This window comes from Cherax quadricarinatus, unplaced genomic scaffold (assembly GCF_038502225.1).
Source record: "Cherax quadricarinatus isolate ZL_2023a unplaced genomic scaffold, ASM3850222v1 Contig4243, whole genome shotgun sequence".
In the NCBI taxonomy this organism is placed as follows: domain Eukaryota; kingdom Metazoa; phylum Arthropoda; class Malacostraca; order Decapoda; family Parastacidae; genus Cherax; species Cherax quadricarinatus.
In genome coordinates this window covers 11161-33892 of record NW_027199269.1, presented here as the reverse complement: position 1 = coordinate 33892, position 22732 = coordinate 11161, and the positions used below count along the sequence as shown (strand labels likewise).

Here is a 22732-nt window from a genome sequence, read left to right as displayed (position 1 = left end):
CACCTCCTCAACCAGCCCTTACTTAACCTCTTCCCTCCATTAGAGCAAGAACCCAGTAACGAGAGCAAATTAAAAAGGGAACAAAGTGAGGTATGCGAAAGCAAATGAGATAAACAAGAGTGATGAATGGAAAGAGGAATAGATGGGGTATCCCTACATGTAGCAATATGAGACCAAGTTCAAAGGTGATAACAGATGTGACTTTCCCACGAGAATATAAAATAATGAGGAAGAAGAGAGGAAACAGAGGAGGTAGAGGAGTGATATTGCTAATCAGGAACCAGTGACTTGTGAGGAAATGAACGGAATAAATGGAAAGGGAATCGAATGACTTCATAATAGGAACACTCAGAACTGGAGGACCAAAAGTAGCGATAGCAGTCATGTACAACCCACCACTAAACAGCAGGAGACCAAGACGGGAATATAATAATAGGGTGATGTTGGACACATTAACAGAGGTGGCTAGAGAAACCTATATGGGCAATGCAAAACTACTGATTATAGAAGATTTCAACCATGAGGAAATAGATTGGGAAAGTCTAAAGCCACATGGGTACCGGATATAAGAAGTGTTAAGTTGTTGGAAGATGTCATGCAATACTTCATGAGTCAGCAAGTCAGGGACACAGCTAGAGAGAGAAAGGAGGCAAACCAGTGAGGCTGGACCTTGTCTTCATAGAAGGTGACTCGGATGTAAAGGATATTGAAAACGAGAAACCCCTAGGTGTTAGTGTTTCTATAACTTTGAGATTCCATTACGTTTTGGAAGTGAGCGTGGAGAGAAAGAAGCATAGTGTGAAGAAAACAACAAACCAGACTTTAAAAAAACAAAATATGCATGCATGAGACGAATATTAAATGAAGCGTCAAATGAAGGAGAGCTGACTGGGGAAAAAAGTGATGAAAAGGAGTTTGTAGATGAAAAGTACCAAGAGGCAGAAAAGAAATTCATGCTCAGAGGCAGAGACAAGCATAAAGTGAGCTCATGGTTTACCCAGAAATACGACTTTTGCATCATAACTGAACCCTCCCTGGCCGGGAAACTTCATCGTTATCCTACAATTATTACCCACTTGCCCGTCCCGTGCAGGTCCGTCTCAAATACAACCTCCCCAACATTCTCCACCTGGCTCTTCACCCTATATTTACTCATGGCTGTTTGTGACTTGATAAAGCCCACTGTGGGCGATACACAGTCAACGAATTGCATTATACTGCATTTGTGTCTGTTTTCTCATCCAGCATGTCGGTATTTTATATCATCTCCAGAGCTAAAGGTGCAAGAGAGTAGAAAGAGAAAAATTCCAGAGAACAAGGAAACAAAAGTGCCAGAAATGGACTGGGTAGAGAAGAAGCTAGATACCAATTTATGAATGCCATAGTATCAAAAAGCAAATTTGAGCCAAAGTTGCTATAAAGTGACATCGAGGTAAACATAATTACGAGTATTTTGCTTGAGACACAGCCAGATAGAAGTTTTAGTAAATATGAGAGTAGCAAATTAACGGTGACTTTCAGGAACCTTATCAAGGAGGCATTGACGACCCTATATGCTGGAGAATCCAACGCCAATAAGGTGCATTTTCATCTTTAGACACTGGAAAGAGTGCATTTGCACTCTTCCCAGCAACTAAAGAAGCTGGGAAGTACAAAGGTTTGATAAGAGGCTAAAACCAGAGCTAAGGGGTATGGGTTTTGAGGAGAGGCTAGAAGAGCTAAACCTGTCGACACTAGAAGACAGGATCAGTGGTGACATAATTGCAATTTACAAAATACTGAGAGGAATTGATAGGGTGGACAGGGAATTCCGGTTGGTGAGGCTGCTCTCAGGTACATTAGAAATTAGCTAGAAACTAAGAACAAATACGAGTCACAGGGTTGTCACGGAACTACTTTAGCCTTAGTGATGAGGAAGTAGAACGACCTAAACAGAGAAGTGGTTTACCTGGAGTCTACCTGGAGGGAGTTCCAAGAATTAACGCCGCCAGAGTCTAGTTGATGACTAGGCCTCTTGTTAGATTAGGTTCTGTTACTACTGACTACATGCAGTCCAACTTAAAGCCACAACAACTCTAGTTAGGAACTGTCTTTAGAAATGTATCTAGCTTCCTCTTGAAGGCAGGTAAGGGTCTATTGGTAATCCCTCTTATGTATCATGCGAGGTTGTTGAATAGTTTTGGGACCCTGAGGCTTTGTTTTCTCTCAGTGTATTCATGACACCCACTGTTTTCATTGCGGATATGTTGCCCAGTCTGTCGAGCCTTTTGGTTTCGTAGGGTGTGATGTCTGTGTGTAGATTTGGGGTCAGTCTTAAGGCTTTCCAGGTGTAACCTATGTTTCAAGGAGTACAGGTCAATGGACTTCAGATGTTCTTAGTAATTAAGGTGCTTGACTGTACTTGTGTGTAGTGAAGGTTTTCTGTACTTTCTCCAGATCTGCAGTCTCGCCTGCCTTAAAAGGGGGAAGTTAGTGTACAGCAGTACACCAGCCTAAAGAGAACAAGCGACTTACAGAGGTTCAGCAATGTGCCATCGCTTGTTTTGAAGGTTCTCATTTCACGGCTGTGATAGTGACATTGTTGTGATTCTAGAAGGTGAGATTTTCTGACATCACCCATAAATACTTCATATTAGTTTTTCGCTTTGTTTTGTGGCTAGAATTTGTTTTATATTCTGTTTAAGTTTTCAGTTCTTCAAGTATTCCATAACGGAGTAACAGATTTGTCCTCATTGAACATCTACAGCCCACTGGGAGACTTAGTTTATATCCGCTTTGAGATTTACAATTCCCTCAATGGTTGACACACTTTCAAATTCTAGTATCCTCTGCAAAGGAAGATGTAGTGTTGTGATTGACGTCTCTGTCAGATAAGAGGAGAAAGATGGGGGTGAGTACTTTATCTTGTGGAACAGAGCTTTTCACGGTGGCAGATTCTATCCACTTTTCCAGTTCCACGCATTTTGAACGAAATTACACCATGATGGCACTTGTTGAAGGCTTTTACAAAGTCTGTGTCTGTTCTCCAGTGCATCCAAGACCGTCATAGTGCTTTAGTAGTTGCGAGGGGCAGGAGTAACCTGCTCTAAACCCATGCTGCCCTGGGTTGTGCAGCTGTTGGCAATCCAGTTGGTTGGCGATCTTGCCTCTTAGAACTCTTTCAAAGATTTTTTATAATGTGGGACGTTAGTGTTATCGGCCTATATATAATTTTTTGATATAGCTTTGCTGAAGTCCTTTGTGGAATGGAGCAATGCCCATAGTTTATTAGCGACTGTGGGATGATCCGCGTCTAGGCTCCCTCTCTAGTGAGTACTTAAGGCATGTAATTGGAAGTTTGCAGTTTCTGATGACCAGGCGTCTGAGCCTGGGGCAGAGTACCTGGGCATGTTGTCAATTGTTATTTCAAAGTCCGGTGGTGTTAAGAGTATGTCAGAAATTTTTGGAGATATTGGCAAGATTTTGAGTCTGGTTCATAAGGAATTCGTACAGACTGTCGATCTTAGTCCAATGAACGGCTCACTAAACAGACTCATATTGAGACTTAAATATTTCACTTATTTGCTGTCATCTGTGTTCCCTTTTGCTTGAGCAAGAACCAGATACTGGATGTGGTTTTTGCAGTGGATTTGCCATGCGAGAAAAATATTTTGAATTTCTTTCAGTTTCAGGAATGTCTTCAGCATACCTCAAGTGCCATAGAGTTGATCCTCTTTAGATACTGTTTTGGATCTATGATATTTAAGATAAGTTCCCGACATGTTTCGTTAAAGATATGATTTATTTGATCCCAGTTGATGTTCTTGTTGAATTTGGTGAAGGCATTATCAATGTTTGCATTGCTGGTCAGGATTCCTGTGCATTCAAGTCGAAACTTTGATGAGGTAGTGAACTGAATTTACTTTGTTGCATTTCGTATCAGGTCATCATTATTTGTAAAAGTAAGGTCAAGGGAGGATCCATCCATAGCTTTAAGAATAGGTATGACAGGGCTCAGGCAGCCAGGAGAGTCAAGTCAGTAGCTGCGAGCAGAGATACAGGGCCAGGAGCAGACTCGACCCCTGCGAATACACACAGACATGCACGCACAGGCACATGTTATCATTCATGATCACAACGTACGGAATACCGAGAAATAGTGGGTGGACAGGGCGAGTCTTAGTCTGGTCTCGGGCAGACGAGGACACATTTGAAAGTTTAAAACACAGATAGGTTAGAGGGATGTCAGGAAATACTTATTTAGCTTAGTGGTAAGAAGTGGAACGAGCTAGAGGTATGTAGAGCGAAGAGGTATGATGAGGCAGGATCCATACATAACAGGGCTGAGGCAGCCAGGAGAGAGAGAGTTCCCAGTATTGGCCAGCAGAGAGGCGAGGCCAGGAGCTGAGACTTGTCCCTTGAGAGGACATACGTACACAAGCGCGCGCGCACACACATTTTTTATTTATATAATGTAAGTAAAGAGTCGTGTACGTCAGGCCCAAAATGGAGTATGCAGCACCAGTATGGAACCCACACCTGGTCAAGCACGTCATGAAATTAGAGAAATTGCAAAATTTTGCAACAAGACTAGTCTCAGAGGTAAGGTGTATGTCCTACGAGGCGAGGTTAAGGAAACTCAACCTTATGACACTGGAGGAGAGGAGGGATAGGGGGGATATGAAAACGACGTGTAAAATACTGAAAGGAATTGACAAGATGAACAGACCCCGAATGTTTCAGAGATGGGACACAGAAACAAGAGGACACAACTGGAGGTTGATAACTCAGATGTGTCATAGGAATATTAAGAAATATTTCTTCAGCCTTGAAGTTTTCATAAAATGGAACAATCGTTCCGTTTCGATAGAGCTCTTGAAGCCAGGATAGAGTGGACCTAGTAGTTACTAGCTAAGAGGCGGGGTCAGGAGCTATGAATCAACTCTGCAACCACATACAGGTGAGTACACACGCATACACACACACACACGGTAACAGAAGTAAGACACGAGAGAGAGGGGTGGGTTGATTGCATTTTCCTGGACTGCAGGAAGGCCTTTGACACAGTTCCTCACAAGAGATTAGTGCAGAAGCTGGAGGATCAGGCGCATATAAAAGGGAGGGCACTGCAATGGATCAGGGAATACCTGACAGGGAAGCAACAACGAGTCATGGTACGTGGAGAGGTATCACAGTGGGCGCCTGTGACGAGCGGGGTCCCACAAGGGTCAGTTCTAGGACCAGTGCTATTTTTGATATACGCGAACGACATGATGGAAGGAATAGACTCTGAAGTGTCCCTATTCGCAGATGATGTGAAGCTGAATAGAAGAATTAAATCGGATGAGGATGAGGCAGGACTGCAAAGAGACCTGGACAGGCTGGACGCGTGGTCCAGAAACTGGCTTCTCGAATTCAACCCTGCCAAATGCAAAGTCATGAAGATTGGGGAGGGGCAAAGAAGACCGCAGGCAGAGTATAGGCTAGGTGGACAAAGACTGCAGACCTCACTCAGGGAGAAAGATCTTGGGGTGACCATAACACCGAGCACATCACCGGAGGCACACATCAACCAAATAACTGCTGCAGCATACGGGCGCCTGGCAAACCTGAGAATAGCGTTCCGATACCTTAATAAGGAATCGTTCAAGACACTGTACACTGTGTATGTTAGGCCCATACTGGAGTATGCAGCACCAGTCTGGAATCCACACCTGGTCAAGCACGTCAAGAAGTTAGAGAAAGTACAAAGGTTTGCAACAAGGCTAATTCCAGAGCTCAGGGGAATGTCGTACGAGGAAAGGTTGAGGGAAATCGGACTGACGACACTGGAGAACAGAAGGGTCAGGGGAGACATGATAACGACATACAAGATACTTCGGGGAATAGACAAGGTGGACAGAGACAGGATGTTCCAGAGAGGGGACACAGAAACAAGGGGTCACAATTGGAAGCTGAAGACTCAGACGAGTCACAGGGACGTTAGGAAGTATTTCTTCAGTCATAGAGTCGTCAGGAAGTGGAATAGCCTAGCAAGTGAAGTAGTGGAGGCAGGAACCATACATAGTTTTAAGAAGAGGTATGACAAAGCTCAGGAAGCACAGAGGAAGAGGACCTAGTAGCGATCAGTGAAGAGGCGGGGCCAGGTGAGTATCGACCCCTGCAACCACAATTAGGTGAGTACAGTTAGGTGAGTACACATGTAGTCCCAATTTTTAAGAAAGGAAACAGAGATGCAGCGTTAAACTACAGACCAGTGTCACTGATATGCTCAGTACATAAAGTTATGGAGATTATCAGGCAAAGAATGGTGGAGCATCTAGAGAAGGGAAGGTTTATACATGACAACCAGCATGGATTTAAGGATGGAAAATCCTGTGTCACAAACTAATTGGAGTTGTACCACAAGGATACAGGAGAGAGAGAGGGATGGGAAGATTGCATTTTCCTGGACTGTAATTGGCTTTTGACAGAGTACAGCACAAGACACTGGTAGAAAAGCTAGAGGAGCAGGGAAAGCACTACAATGGATTAAGGCATACCTGACAGGAAGAAAACAGCGAGTGATGATCCATAAAGAGGTGTCAGAATGGGTGCACGTGACGCGCAGGGGTCCACAGGGATCAGTCGTACGGCTGGTGCTGTTTCTTATATACATGAATGGCTTGACAGAAGGGATAGTCAGAGGTATCCTTGTTCACAGACGACGTGAAACTAACGAGAGACTACAAGGAGACGAGGACCAGGAAAGGCTACAAATGGATCTGAGACAGGCAAATGATCTGACAAATGGCTCCTGGAGTTTAACCTTACCAAGTACAAAGTTATGAAACTGGGGGAAGGGCAAAGAAGACCCCAGACGAAGTACAGGTTCGGAGGAAAAAGGCTGGAAGCCTACTCAAGGAGAAGGACCTTGGGGTGAGTATTATACTAAGCATATCATCTGAGACGCACATTAACCATATAACTGCTGCAGCAAATGCTCTTCTGACAAATCTATAGCTTTTCGACATCTTAATAAGGAGTCATTAACACTATACATCGTGCATGTCAGGCCCTTACTGGAATATGCAGCACCAGTATGGAACCCACACCTAGTCAAACATGTCAAGAAATTAGAGAAAGTGCAGAGATTTGCAACGAGACTAGTCCCGGAGCTGTGAGGGTATGTCCTATGAGGAGAGGTTAAGGAAACTATACCTGACGACACTGGAGGAGAGGAGGAGTGGGGAGGATATAACAGATACAAAGAGAAATTGACAAAGTGAATAAGGGCAAAGTATCATAGAGGGGAAATTGAAACATGAGGGCACAACTGATAGTTGAAGTCTCAGATGAGCCATGGGAATGTTAGGAAGTATTGTATTTCTTTAGCCTTAAAGTTGTCAGGAACGAGCTGGAGAGTGAAGTGATAGTTTTAAGAGGAGGTACGATGAGGCTCTTGAAGCCAAGAGAAAGTGAATCTTGTAGCAACCACAGAGGAGGCGGGATCAGGAGCTATGACTCGTCCCCTGCAACTACATATAGGTGAGCACACACACACACACACACACACACACACACACACACACACACACACACACACACACACACAGACGATTACTACGTACAAAATACTGAGAGGAGTAGACTGGGTGGACAAGGCGAGTCTGAGAGTCTGGTCTCAGATGCACAATGGCACAATTGGAAGTTAAAAATACTTATTTAGCTTTAGAGTTGCTAGGAAGTGGAACGTCGTAGAGAGCTGATAGAGGGATAATCTGTTCGTAGTTTTAAGACTTGGTATGATAGGGCTCAGGCAGCCAGGAGAGTGAACCCAGTAGCTACCAGGTAAGAGGCAGGGCCAGGAGCAAAGACGCGACCCCTGCAACCACAGATAAGTGAGTGCAGATGTTTAAGTACACAAGCACTGGAAAGTCAACGAGCGAATGTTTATACAGATCACTCATGTTTACATTTGACCTCTGTCTCCACAGGCGTCAACAAATGGCGAGGTTGGCCGCTGTAATCGCTACATGGAGGGAGCTTGTATCTCACACGGGGGGAGGCATGTAGCCCACACGAAAGGGGACTTGTAGCCTACACGAAGAGGGACTTGAAGTTCTACATAGAGGGGGGGTTGTAGTATCACATGGAGAGAGCTTGTAGACTCATTAAGTATTTATTTTTTCTTACAGTGAGCTAATAATGCTGTCGTCTGTCTTGTGATTGATGCTGCTGTTATCTTCATTCACAACTTGCTTTACTAGTTGTTTTTTCAACGTACCGGCCATCTCCCATAGATGCAGGGTGACCTGGTGAGCTAATTTATACAGTGGAACGGATTACTAGCTCCTTGTTTCCGACATTTTAGTAGCCTCTTACGATACGCGTGGCTGACGGAGGAAGGATTCTTTTCCACATCCCCCATGGAGTATTATTTTATTATTATATTATTATCATTATCATCATTATCATTATGTATTCCTGAAAGTTTAAGTACTATCCTTTTTTATTTTTTTTCTGAAGTTTCACTTTAATTCATATCACAAGAAAGTTTGAAATTTGAAGCTGATCAGAATCAACTTCAAATTTCCAACGCAAGATTGGTGCGACTGTTAACAGGTAAAGGAGTCCTCTGACCCAAGATGTATAATCAATTTCCAGATTCCTGGAAAGGGTCCAAAGAGTTCTAGGATCCTTAGCTGCTTGCTTTCCAAAGTTAAAAAAAATGGTGGCTCCTACTTCGACAAAGGAGAGTGACGTTGAAGTGTGTAGGTGTTTATCTGCTAATGTGGTGTTACACCTGGAGTATACCTGGAGGGTATTTCGGGGGTCAACGCCCCCGCGGCACAGTTCCTCACCAGGCCTCCTGGTGGATCAAGACCTGATCTACCAGGCTGTTACTGCTGGCCGCACGCAAACCAATGTACGAACCACAGTTCGGCTGGTCAGCAAATGAATTTAGGTGCCGTTCCAGCTCCCTCTAGTGTAAATCTTATTTTATTTCTGTTAAATCGCGTTCAATATAAACGAGTTTACCTCTCATTAACGGCTTCAGCATTTCTTGACTAATGCCTCTTACAGAGAGGATAATTCCCATTAATTTTAGTTTGTGTGGGGATATTTGTCAGTATGCCAAATCAGTTAAAAAAAAAAAAAAAAAAACTTTGTTGGATTTTTTTTGAAAACTCAAGATTTGTGAAAACTCAGATTGTCCTTCCTGGAGTTTATTCCGAGAACACGAGGTTCATGTTGTTATTTGGCTAAATAAGTTCCAATTCCCTAATTTTAATTGCATCAGTTGATATTGATTTCTTATTTAATAACTAATTGTTTTTTTTTTCACTAGCGTTATATCAACATAACAACACAAGTGCTGGTCATCTTCACTTACTAAACATTGGTGTAACTTATCTGAAAATGTTTTTTGTCTTACGTTTAGGCTGTATATGTGTTAATTTGAAATTTTACAGAAAAATGTATTTTATTGGAATTTTTAAAACCATAAAATCAATTTTTTTTTATTGGCTTCTAGAGAATTTACGTAGAACCGCGAGAATAATAAATATTGAAATCAAACGATTTTATGTGTCTGTGAATCTTAAAGCACTAATTTCTTCGCATAGATTTATTTCAGACCAAATCTGTTTGTTTACAACTTCAGAACGCCTAACCAGACTGGCTTTATTCAAGCCGTCGCTAAAGTTTTTTTTTGTCTCATAGAACATACATTGTGGCAGCACAATTTATACGCAGAAGAGCGGAACATAGTCTAGCATAAATTAGGAAGTATAAAAGGAGTACTGTAGAAGGCCTAGCAGGTGCTAGGTATCTGTTAAGACAGGTCAGCATCCTGGGTAGTGCTGGTAGTTGCAGTGACAGGTGTTGATACATCTCAGTGGTATTCCAGATTCATTATATGTGTGTAACTAAAAAATTTTCCAATTGGAAGCTACCTGGGTTCAGTGTGATTGTGTTAGAGGTGTGATTGTTAGAGGTGTGATTGTTAGAGGTGTGATTGTGTTAGAGGTGTGATTGTGTTAGAGGTCATAATTAGAGCTGTTTCGTACCATTTTCTACTGAGAATAAGCATATTTAGTGATGAACTTTTACCATTTTTTCATAATTTTATATAAAATAAGTAGTTTTCTCTATCATATATTTTTTCAAGAATCTCTCATACGTATAAAGAATATAATTACGTGTGTGTATATATATATATATATATATATATATATATATATATATATATATATATATATATATATATATATATATATATATGTCGTGCCGGATATTAAAACTTCTGATTTTGGCAAATAGCAACGCTCTTCTTGCCGAATAAGGCAAGCGAAAATTTGTGTATGCAATAATTTCGTAAAAATCATGAGTTCTTGCTAATTGACCAGTTTCACCTATTCGGCACGATATATTATTTATATATATATATATATATATATATATATATATATATATATATATATATATATATATATATATATATATATATATATATGTGTGTGTGTGTGTGTGTGTGTGTGTGTGTGTGTGTGTGTGTGTGTTTCGTGCCGAATATGTAAAACTGGTCAATTAGCAAGAACTCATTTAAAATTAAGTCCTTTCTAAAATTTTCTCTTATACGTTTAAAGATATATTTTTTTCATTAATGTTAATGTAAAAAAATTTAATTTTGCTCCAAAAGATTCTTAGAAAACTTACCTAACCTTATTATAACAAGAACAATTTATTTTAGCCTAACCCAACTAAATATGTTTTAGATTTGTTTACAATAATTTAATACTAAACAACCACAGTGAAATATTTTTTTTTTCGTTAGGTTCAGAATGATTTTGGCGAAATTATTGCATTCACAAATTTTCGCTTGTCTTATATGGCAAGATGAGCGTTGCTATTTAAGCCAAGATCGCAAGCTCTGCCTATTCGGCACGACATTATATATATAATATATATTATATTATATTATTGTGCCCACGAACGAGTGCTATTGATCAATAACACTGCGACTAGCCAAGGACTCGAACCCATGCTGCTTTGGCCTGCCTCATGGTAGGCGGAAACTCATGATGCCTTAATCCATTGGAGCATGCAATCCTTAAGAGTAGCGCATCTAGCGGAACTGGATGCTGTACTCGATACCCAAGGACATGCGATGGTGTGGATGACTCTAGGCTAATTTCATTCTAGTACACCAAACAGGGACTAGAATGAAATTAGCGTTGAGTCATCCACACCATCGTATGTCCTTGGGTAGCGAGTGCAACATCTAGCTCCGCTGGATGGTCCAGTGGATTAAAGCGTCCTTTTCTCCTCTGGGTTGTCTTTCTCTCTCCTGTCTCGTGTTTCTGTTCCTTCTTCATTTATTTTATTTCATCACTTCCCCTTTCACGCACCTCTGTGCGCTTGCTCTCCCTCTGTGGGCATCTAGCTCTCTTGCAGTGCTCCCCTTCCTTTGTTTTTGTATTTGACTGGCTCGTCCTCCTTATTTCCACACTTCTACCACTACCACTACTACTACCTCTTCTTCTTCTACTACTACTACAACTACTGATGAAATTAAGACACATGTGCGGCGTCTGGTTGTCTTTGTTGTGGACGTTTCGCCATCCAGTGGCTGGCTGGATGGCGAAACGTCTACGATGGGGATGCCCGGGTGTTGTGCATGTGTCTTAATTTCATCTTGTCGGTATTATATACAATTCTTGTACTACTACTACTACCTCCACCTCTTCCTGCCTATATATAGCCGTCCTGCTCCACCTCTGTTAGTGTGACTTTGTCAATGGTCCAAGTCGGACCGAAACGTCGTCGTAAGCTTCTCTCTTTTATGTGCGGGTTATTTGTGTATCGTTCCAGTCACGGTATTGTGCCTTTTTGTTATTTACCAATAGACCCCTTGCACTGGATAGGCACCTGACCAGCCGGGCTGTGGTTCGTACGTCAGTTTGCGTGCGGCCAGCAGTAACAGCCTGGTTGATCAGACCCTGATCCACCACGAGGTCTGGTATCAGACCGGGTCGCGGAGGCGTTGACCCCCGAAACCCTCTCCAGGTAAACGCCAGGTATAAATGGGTTGGAGAGTAATGGTGTTTGAAGTTGGTGATGGGTGGAGGTGGGCTGATGAGTGATGGTGGGCTGATGGTTGATGGACTGATGGGTGTTGGTGGACTGGTGGGTGGTGGTGGTCTGGAGAGTGGTGGTAGACTTGTGGGCGATGGTGGGCTGGAAGGTGTTGGTGTGCAGAAGGATGGTGATAGGCTGGTGGGAGGTGGTGGGCTGATGGGTGGTGGTGGACTGGGGGATGGTGGGTGGTGGTGGGGTAGAGGGAAATGGTGCGACGTGGTGGGCTGGTGGGTGGTGGTGGATTGGGGGATGGATGGTGATGGTGGGCTAGAAGGTAATGGTGGGCTGATGGGTGGTGGTGTACTGGAGGATGGTGGGCTACAGGGTGATGGTGGGCTGGTGGGTAGTTGTCGGCCGGTGGGTGGGGGTGGGTTGGAGAGTGGTGGTGGGCTGATAGGTGGACTGGAAGGTGGTGGTAGGCTGATGGTGGACTGGAGGATGGTGGGTGGTGGCGGGCTAGAGGGTAATGGTGGGCTGGTGGATGGTGGTAGGCCGGTGGATGGTGGTGGACTGGAAGGTTGTGGTGTTGGGGAGAGGTGAGTTGCAGGAATTTATCCTGGAGCTGAAAACTTAAGCCTTCCGCCAGTGTGGTCTTGTCGACCAGGTCTGTCTTATAGCTGGCCCTCCAGTGTGGTCTTGTCGACCAGGTCTGTCTTATAGCTGGCCCTCCAGTGTGGTCTTGTCGACCAGGTCTGTCTTATAGCTGGTCCTCCAGTGTGGTCTTGACGACCAGGTCTGTCTTGCAGCTGGCCCGCCAGTGTGATCTTGACGACCAGGTCTGTCTTACAGCTGGCCCGCCAGTGTGGTCTTGTCGACCAGGTCTGTCTTATAGCTGGCCCTCCAGTGTGGTCTTGACGACCAGGTCTGTCTTACAGCTGGCCCGTCAGTGTGATCTTGACGACCAGGTCTGTCTTACAGCAGACCTACCAATGTGGTCTTGACGACCAGGTCTGTCTTACAGCTGGCCCGCCAGTGTGGTCTTATCGACCAGGTCTGTCTTATAGCTGGCCCTCCAGTGTGGTCTTGACGACCAGGTCTGGCTTACAGCTTGACGACCAGGTCTGTACTTACAGGTCAACCTGCTAGTGTGGTCTTGACGACTAGGTGTGGTCTTGACGACCAGGTCTGTCTTACAGCTGACCTGCTAGTGTGCTGACCTCTTGACGACCAGGTAGGTGTCTTACAGCTGACTTACCAAGTCTGTCTTACAGGTGACCCGACAGTGTGACGACCAGGTCTGTCTTACAGCTGACCTGCTAGTGTGATCTTGACGACCAGGTCTGTCTTACAGCTGACCTGTGTTGTCCAGTGTGGACCTACCAATGTGATCTTGACGACCAGGTCTTGACGACCAAGTCTGTCTTACAGCTGGCCCGTCAGTGTGATCTTGACGACCAGGTATGTCTTACAGCAGACCTACCAATGTGGTCTTGACGACCAGGTCTGTCTTAAAGCTGACCTGCTAGTGTGGTCTTGACGACTAGGTCTGTCTTACAGCTGACCTGCAAGTGTGGTCTTGACGACCAAGTCTGTCTTACAGGTGACCCGACAGTGTGGTCTTGACGACCAGGTCTGTCTTACAGCTGACCTGCTAGTGTGATCTTGACGACCAGGTCTGTCTTACAGCTGACCTTCCAGTGTTGTCTTGACGACCAGGTCTGTCTTACAGCTGACCTGCCAGTGTGGTCTTGACGACCAGGTCTGTCTTACAGCTGACCTGCTAGTGTGGTCTTGACGACTAGGTCTTACAGCTGACCTGCAAGTGTGGTCTTGACGACCAAGTCTGTCTTACAGGTGACCCGACAGTGTGGTCTTGACGACCAGGTCTGTCTTACAGCTGACCTGCTAGTGTGATCTTGACGACCAGGTCTGTCTTACAGCTGACCTGCCAGTGTGGTCTTGACGACCAGGTCTGTCTTACAGCTGACCTGCCAGTGTGGTCTTGACGACCAGGTCTGTCTTACAGCTGACCTGCCAGTGTGGTCTTGACGACCAGGTCTCTTACAGCTGACCCTCCAGTGTTGTCTTGACGACCAGGTCTCTCTTACAGCTGACCTGCCAGTGTGGTCTTGACGACCAGGTCTGTCTTACAGCTGACCTGCCAGTGTGGTCTTGACGACCAGGTCTGTCTTACAGCTGACCTGCTAGTGTGGTCTTGACGACCAGGTATAACTTGGATATCAGTATTACCACGCCTTTCTCTTTATCCTGATCTTCACGACTTACCGGCTTATCAGGACGAACATCTGAGTTTCACCAGGACACTCACTGACTGTCAGACAGTTGTGCTTCTTAGAATTCTGTACGCGTCAGACGCTCATGGTTGTAAGATTTTTGAAGTTATTTGACATTTGTAGTTGCGGGACAGATGTTCTAGCAAGTCTTTTTGTAACTAGAGGTTCATGTTTGTTATTGCTCGTTGATGGCTGAAGGTAAATCGTGTAAACTAGCTGGGTTCCACCCCTGCTGCAGGTTTCTTACCATCCGTAGCCCACAATCTTTGCCCGACACCACTCGTGGTCAGTGTAAGGGTAACTTCCATACAACCTTGAACTGACCCCGCCGTCCATATACTCGTAAAAGTAAGCTTTTCCAATAACGTGAGTGAATTTTCCATGAGTGAAGGCGATGTGTGTGGTTGGACATGTTCAGTAACATCCACTTCATCTTAATAACAACTGCTACTTACACGAGTCTCGGACGCCATAGTATAGGTTTCATTTGTTAAACCTGCGATTTATTTTTCCTAAAGCCAAATCATCAGACAACAGTAGTCACTGCGAGATGTTGTTAAGGATAATGTTATGGCTTGGTGTGTGTACAAGTTCCTGCCGGCCGACGTGTATAATGCCTGGCTTACCGTCACTGAAAAATGTTGATTCCTCATCTTTCATCAGTCAGTTATATATCAACGCTCTTCTTGCCGAATAATGCAAGCTAAAATTTGTGTATGCAATAATTTCGCAAAAATCATTCTGAACCTAACAAAAGAAATATATTTCATTGTTTGTTTATTATTAAATTATTGTAAACTTGTCTAAAATATATTTAGTTTGATTAGGCTAAATTAAATTGCTCTTGTTATAAGCTTAGATAAGTTTTCTAAGGTTTTTCTGGTACAAAATTATTATTTTTTACGTTAACATAAATGAAAAAGATATATTTTGAAACGTACAAGAGAAAATTTTAGAAAGGACTTAATTTTAAATAAGTTCTTGCTAATTGACCAATTTTACCTATTCGGCACTTCCATGGAGCAGTGGAACAGAATTATTCCTCCGTAAGCCACGTGTGTCCTAAGAGGCGACTAAAATGCCGGGAGCAAGGGGCTAGTAACTCCTCCTCCTGTACATATTATTATAGTTAAGAGAAACTTCTGTTTTTCTTTTTGGGTCACCCTGCCTCGGTGGGTCACCCTGCCTCGGTGGGTCACCCTGCCTTGGTGGGTCACCCTGCCTCGGTGGGTCACCCTGCCTCGGTGGGTCACCCTGCCTCGGTGGGATACGGCCGGTTTGTTGAAAGAAAAGATATTATATATATATATATATATATATATATATATATATATATATATATAAACAGTGGGGATATATTTACCATTCATTATAAGTTACTGGGATAAAATGAAAAAAAAGTATTAGGACTTTTTATTAATGTATTATATAAAAAAGGTACAAAATAACTTTATACATTTATATTCTACTGACGGTACAGTATACGAGCCGATAATGCTCATGTATGACTAGAGTTGAAGGCTATACTTATACATTACCATACATGGGGTGAGGCTAGAGAGAGAGAGGAAAGTGTAATTGTCGTTCCAAAAAAGAGCCAGCAGAAAAAAATATTAAGTAAGAGAGAGATTGGATACATGAATATGGTGCATAAAGTACTTTAGAAGAGAGGCGCAAATTGCTATAGATAAGAGAGAATAATGAATGAGCCTTCTCCTTATTTAACAATCACGAGATCAGTCTTCAAATACCACTGAGAGTTTGGCACTCCTTGAACCTCACCCTGGTCCTCCTACGATGGCTGGGCGAGATGCTAGAGCTTATGGCACTGTTGGCAATCATTTGGCACTTGGGCAAGGCGCCTGAGAGTATGAGGTTACTTGAAATATATAAATATTATATTTTATATATATATATATATATATATATATATATATATATATATATATATATATATATATATATATATATATATATATATATATAATGGCACTGTACTGGGAAGTACGTCATGGTGCAGGAATGAGAGAAATTCCTAGGATCATTTACATGAAGCTGAAGGTCCTGTGAGCCTCAGTGAGCGTTATGACACTTTGTAATCCTCAAAAGGCAACTAGACGTCTACTTCGAAGTTTTCAGTTCTATATAGCACTTCTCATGAGCCTTACAGTACAAGAAACTTGTAAGTCTGAGAGAGCCATGGTACATTTCTGGTGAGTCTTAGTCTCTTGACATCTCACGTGAGTCTGAGAGTCATGTGACGATGTAAGGCTCAGAGAGCCATATGACGCTTCATGTGAAGACTGAGGTGATCTGAGCGAGAGAAAGCTCTCTCGCAGAGTCGACACTGGAAAGGTCTATCACCTGTGTGTTTACGGTAGTGACGGGTGAGCTCGTCTGAGCGCGCGAACTTCCAGCCACAGCCCTTCCAGTCGCATGTGTAGGGCTTCTCCCCAGTGTGAGTCCTCATATGTGCCTTCAGGTGAGACGACTTGGCGTACGTCTTGGCACAGCCGTTGTGATTGCAGGTGTGGATGATGGCCTTGCGTCGAGTCCAGGTACGTCTTCGTCGGGTTTTCGGCTTAGTGGGTGCTTGCTGTTGTTGCTGCTGCTGTTGCTGCGTCACCGTCGGGAAACCGTGAGGCAGGCCCACAGGCAGGCAAGATGTCATGTTTGGTGCCAGGGAACCATTAAGGCCGGCAGGCACCTGACCGACCATTAGTGATGGTGATGAAGGTGGAGTCAACAGCGGGTTGGTGGACATCGGCGGTAATCCCGTTGGATAGGCTGGCTGGCCGGAGCTGGAGGGAGGATAGAGGTCAGCAGGATAGGGCGGGGTAGAGGGAAAGTACCCATACTGCACACTGGGCTCGCTGCTTTGGTAGTACTCACTCCATGAAGAGCTCTCCTTGTATTCCCAGCTGGCCTCTGGCACCACCTGCTCCCCGTACTCGCTCTTGACGCGCCACAGGTGACTGTTGTAGGAGGCTGGGTAGGAAGAGGAAGTAGGGCATGGGTCTCCTGACGCAGGTGACAGTGTACGGGACTCAGGCTGACACACGTTGACTCCCACCGCTGCTGTCAGCCCCGGCGAGCTGCTAACCACACCTTGTGTGACTGTTGTGGGCGGATGTGGTTGAGCCATTGGATTTATGTGGGTGGGCGGATGTGAGTGTGTGGGTGGATTTGGGTGGGTGGGTGGATGGGAGTGTGTGGGTGTGTTTGGGTGGGTGGGCGTGTGGGGGTGTGCAGGAGTGTTTAGGTGGGTGGGCGGATGGTGTTGTAGGCTATGGTGTGGCAATATGTGTAACTGTGAGTGCTGCTGTGGGTTTGCTGGCCGCTGTATGTGGGCTTGTGGGTGCGTGGGTGGCTGTGGGTGGGTGGTGGGTGTGAAGGTAGAAGTGGCTCCTTCGCTGGTCGAAAACTTGATATCTCCCAAGAGCACAGTCTCTATGTCTTGCCACATCTGAAAAGATGAGAGAGGCAGAGTTAGTCAGCCGTCTCAGGCAGGCACACACCCTCACCCGCAGGCCTAAACCTCACAATAAATTTACATTTCGATAATTATTTTTCACTCAACGACGTCTCTCTAGTATAAAATTGCACCATAACTTCGTTTCTTCAATTTTGTAATTGTTGAAGATGCGTAGCACCGGTGCGCCAGCGGTGCCCTCAACCAATGAGCATGTCAACATGACTAACACAAGTCACGAGACATTACTTCTGTCCAACCAAATACCACCATTAAAAACAAATGTCTCTGGTAAAAAGTAGCTTCACAGACAAATATTTTCTTTCCCGTAAGAGGAGAGACTCACATCGAGGTAGTCCGCCATGGTAACGACACTAGCGGGCGCACAGGCTGTGACAAGGGCAGTGGTGTGCGCAGAGCACAAGAACACGGAGCACGGGCGCTACACCTCCTTGCCTCGCACCTCCGACTCTTCAACTGTTTCTCACCTGTAGCTTTGCACCTGTTCTTATTTTCCAGACGTGTGGCACGAGCGACTCCATCGCCGCCTCCTTATTCCTCCGACCTTCGTCTTTGTCCCTTAATCTTTCGTCTTCATTATCTTCAGATGCGTTTGTCTCTCTGTTAATCAATTGTTAACTCTGTTTCGTTCCTCGAGTTCAGATATAAAAAAAACTTTTGAACATTAACAACAGAGTTTCTCAATTCTAAGAACAGTTTTGTAAATACACAATAATACATGGTACAATTTGTCAGTTTAAAACGAAAGGAGGAGTCGGTGTGTGAGTGCAGACCCTCGCTGGATACCCGTCATTCACTGGATATTTTCCATGCTGACATCATCGCTGACCAATCAGATGCGCTCCGGGATGCGTCTCCGCCAATCAGAGGGTAGATAGGAGGGATCTCTGGCACAGGGAACCAATCACTGCAGAGGCCTCCGGGCACGTGCCTCCGATCACAGTCGCAAACACAAGTTCACAACATTTAACAATCAATTCATTGAACAATCTCGTTTATTCCATTTCCATAATTTCTATTTACAGTGAACAAACATGAAAGTAGAAAAGATTTAAAGCAAACACAACATTTTTCAGAAATAAAAGCTAAGCAGCCTTCAGTTAATCATGTAGCAACATACTGCATCTTTCGGAGAAACAAATTCTTAGGGCAGTTTTATGCCTTACAAGGAATAAAATGATATTAGCAAGAGCAAGAAGGGCACAATCCATAGCAATAATTGTCTGGAGGATTGGCTCTCTGTTCTTGAGAGAGAGAAAGAGGGTGAGTAGATGATTAGTACCAAGGATCAATTAAGTATCGTAGTGGGAGTTGTACCACCACCATCCAGAGTTTACATTAATCCTTTGACAAATATTTTAGTCTGAGGGATTCCTGAGGATCAGGGTTGAGGATTTTCTTTTACCTGTCACTCGGTAGGCAGTCACCACAACAAAAAATGCGTCAAAATACGGCTAGGAGCTGGAAATATGTGATATCTTTTGAATAAAGGAACCTGAACGAGAAACACTGGCGAACAGCTACAGACCAACACGGCATGAACACTTGACAGTAAACCTCAGAGCTCATAAGCCACAGGAGAATAGAAGATACATCAACCACACAAGCTTGCCAGCTTTTTAGGCTCAAGGCCCACGTAGGATGTATACCTGCAAATAACCCAAATATCTACCCCCTCCTGCCCTTCCACCCCCAAAATCCCTCCCTTTCCCTCACCCCGACACACACTGAGAGCTCATCCCTACCCTAAGGCAGTGACCACAGATAATAGCCGCAATGCTCGCCTTGATGGTCAGTTATAGACTGTGATAGATGGTGTGGGGTTAGTGAATGCAGTAGCTGGTAAATGCAGGTGAAGCGCGAAGGTGCAACACTGGCTGATGGTGCTACAGGATAAGCTTAGGTAGGAAATGTCTGAGCAGTAGTGAGCGTACTATACTGTGGTGGTAGTGGTGAAGCTGGAACCTTTTTTTTCCTTATTCAACGAAATTGGCTACACCCGCAGTGTGCAGCCACCCTCTTTTATATAATATATTCATTGTGGGAATACCAAGTGTGCAGCTACCTTATTCTGTTTGGTAATTATATTGTGGAACACCCGGAATGAACTGCTAAATAATTTTACATAATCTTTATTTTGTGAGAAAAATCTTAAATGTGCTATTACGACTTTCTGTACGAAAATTGCGTTATGGGAACACCCGGACTGTGCAGATGTAATACTCACTGTAATAATTTCCGTGTTGGAAAACCCGTAGTGTAATAGTGTTACGCTGTAACGTCCCTTCGTCCGTGCTTCTAATTACAGAACAATGCTACAGTACGCTTGTGTAGCATTGAACTCTTTGAGTATTCGTAGTTACAGGAGCAAAGCTTCTTACGACTTATACGAGTTCATTACTCCCTTTAACATATGCAAATAATAGTAATAATACGCTGGTGTTGGTGTCTCGTATTTACTGTTTTGATCGTCATATAATAGATTAATTTAGAGTTTGCTTCATTTATTACCTCCTCTGGGAGTACACTGGAGCGATCTACCACTTTGTTCGAGAGAGAGAGAGAGAGAGAGAGAGAGAGAGAGAGAGAGAGAGAGAGAGAGAGAGAGAACGAGCACTTCCAAAACGTCTCTTCTGCAGTGATTTTCGTTTCATGTACAAAACTGTAGCCTCTTTCCCCCACTGAAGGAGCATGAATGCCATATTTTAACTGTTTTCTTGTGTTTCTTGATGTACTCCTGTGTGACGCTATCATGCATTTTCTGATGTTCTTGTGTAAAGTTTCCACGTATTATGCGATTCTCTTGCTAGTAGTTATCATGTATCCTTTCATGGTCTCGTAAGTAGCGACCGCGTATACTGTACTGCTTTTATGTGTGGGTCTTTTATACAAATCGCACCCTGTCAGGCCAGGAGACACCCTCCTAGGAGACACCCTCCTAGGAGACACCCTCCTAGGAGACAGCCTCCCAGGAGACAGCCTCCCAGGAGACAACCTCCCAGGAGACAGCCTCCCAGGAGACAACCTCCCAGGAGACAGCCTCCCAGGAGACATCCTCCTATGAGACAGCCTTCCAGGAGACATTCTCCTATGAGGCAGCCTTCTAGGAGACATCCTCCTATGAGACAGCCTTCCAGGAGACAGCCTCCAAGAAGACAGCTTCAAAAACGATAGCCACCAGGAAGACAGCCTCCCAGGAGACATCCTCTCAGGAGACATCCTCTCAGGAGACAGCCTCCCAAGAGACAGCCTCCCAAGAGACAGCCTCCCAAGAGACAGCCTCCCAAGAGACAGTCTCCCAAGAGACAGTCTCCTAGGAGACAGCCTCCCAGGAGACAGTCTCCTAGGAGACAGCCTCTCAGGAGACAGCCTTCCAGGAGACATCCTCCAATGAGACAGCCTTCCAGGAGACAGCCTTCCAGGAGACAGCCTCCAAGAAGACAGCCTCCCAGGAGACAGCCTCTCAGGAGACATCCTCCCAGGAGACATCCTCCCAGGAGACATCTTCCTAGGAGACATCCTCCTATGAGACAGTCTTCCAGGAGACATCCTCCCAGGAGACAGCCTCCCAGGAGACAGCCTCCCAGGAGACATCCTCCTATGAGACAGCCTTCCAGGAGACATCCTCCAAGAAGACAGCCTCCAAGAAGACAGCCACCAGGAAGACAGCCTCTCAGGAGACAGCCTCTCAGGAGACATCCTTCCGGGAGACATCCTCCCAGGAGACATCCTCCCAGGAGACATCCTCCCAGGGGACATCTTCCTAGGAGACATCTTCTTAGGAGACATCCTCGTTGGAGACAGCCTCCCAGGAGACAGGAAAGTGTTTCACTGTATGCAGCAAGATAGTTTAGAATACAATTAACACAGTATTGATCACGGTGCCAGTAGAATATAAGCTTTAAGTAAAGGATAAAATTATTAAATAGAATTCTTCAGTTTACTGAGCTCTGGCGACGAAAATCTTGGGAGTGGTTATGTATATTGTGATGGTGATCCTGTGATAGTGATTCTGTGGTGGTGATCCTGTGATTGTGATCCTGTGGTGGTGATCCTGTGGTGGTGATCCTGTGGTGGAGATCTTGTGGCGGTGATCCTGTAGTGGCGATCCTGTGATGGTGATCCTGTGGCGGTGATCCTGTGGCGGTGATCCTGTGATGATCCTGTGATTGTGATGGTGATCCTGTGGTGGTGATCCTGGGATGGTGATCCTGTGGCGGTGATCCTGTGGTGGCGATCCTGTGGTAGCGATCCTGTGGTGGCGATCCTGTGGTGGCGATCCTGTGATGGGGATCCTGCGATGGGGACCCTGTGATGGTGATCCTGTGGTGGTGATCCTGTGGTGGTGATCCTGTGATGATCCTGTGAGATTGATCCTGTGATGGTGATCCTGTGGTGGTGATCCTGTGGTGGTGATCATGTGATGGTGATCCTGTGATGGTGATCCTGTGAGGTTGATCCTGTGAGGTTGATCCTGTGAGGTTGATCCTGTGAGATTGATCCTGTGATGGTGATCTTGTGAACATCACATTAACATTGGTGATGCTGACGGTCATCTTGTTCCCATCTGGCGATCCTGCTGAACATGTTGATCAACCTGATGATGCTGTTGAACATATTGTTCTCCAGTGATGTGTCCTGGTCCAAGACGTTGTGATGTGTCCTGGTCCAAGACGTTGTGGTGTGTCCTGGTCCAAGACGTTGTGATGTGTCCTGGTCCAAGACGTTGTGATGTGTCCTGGTCCAAGACGTTGTGATGTGTCCTGGTCCAAGACGTTGTGATGTGTCCTGGTCCAAGACGTTGTGATGTGTCCTGGTCCAAGACGTTGTGATGTGTCCTGGTCCAAGACGTTGTGATGTGTCCTGGTCCAAGACGTTGTGATGTGTCCTGGTCCAAGACGTT

The 22732-nt window shown here is 44.7% G+C and overlaps 1 protein-coding gene across 1 annotated transcript; it reads right to left on the bottom strand.

Moving 5' to 3' along the window:
• Nucleotides 1-16329: 16329 nt before the first annotated feature.
• Nucleotides 16330-18286, bottom strand: LOC128692524 (Krueppel-like factor 1). Its single transcript, XM_053781676.2, has 2 exons — nt 18155-18286; nt 16330-17802 (listed from the first exon to the last, which is right to left on the bottom strand). Exons 1-2 carry the CDS (start codon nt 18170-18172, stop codon nt 16609-16611), a joined length of 1212 nt encoding a protein of 403 aa, XP_053637651.1. The 5' UTR covers nt 18173-18286; the 3' UTR covers nt 16330-16608.
• Nucleotides 18287-22732: the final 4446 nt, after the last annotated feature.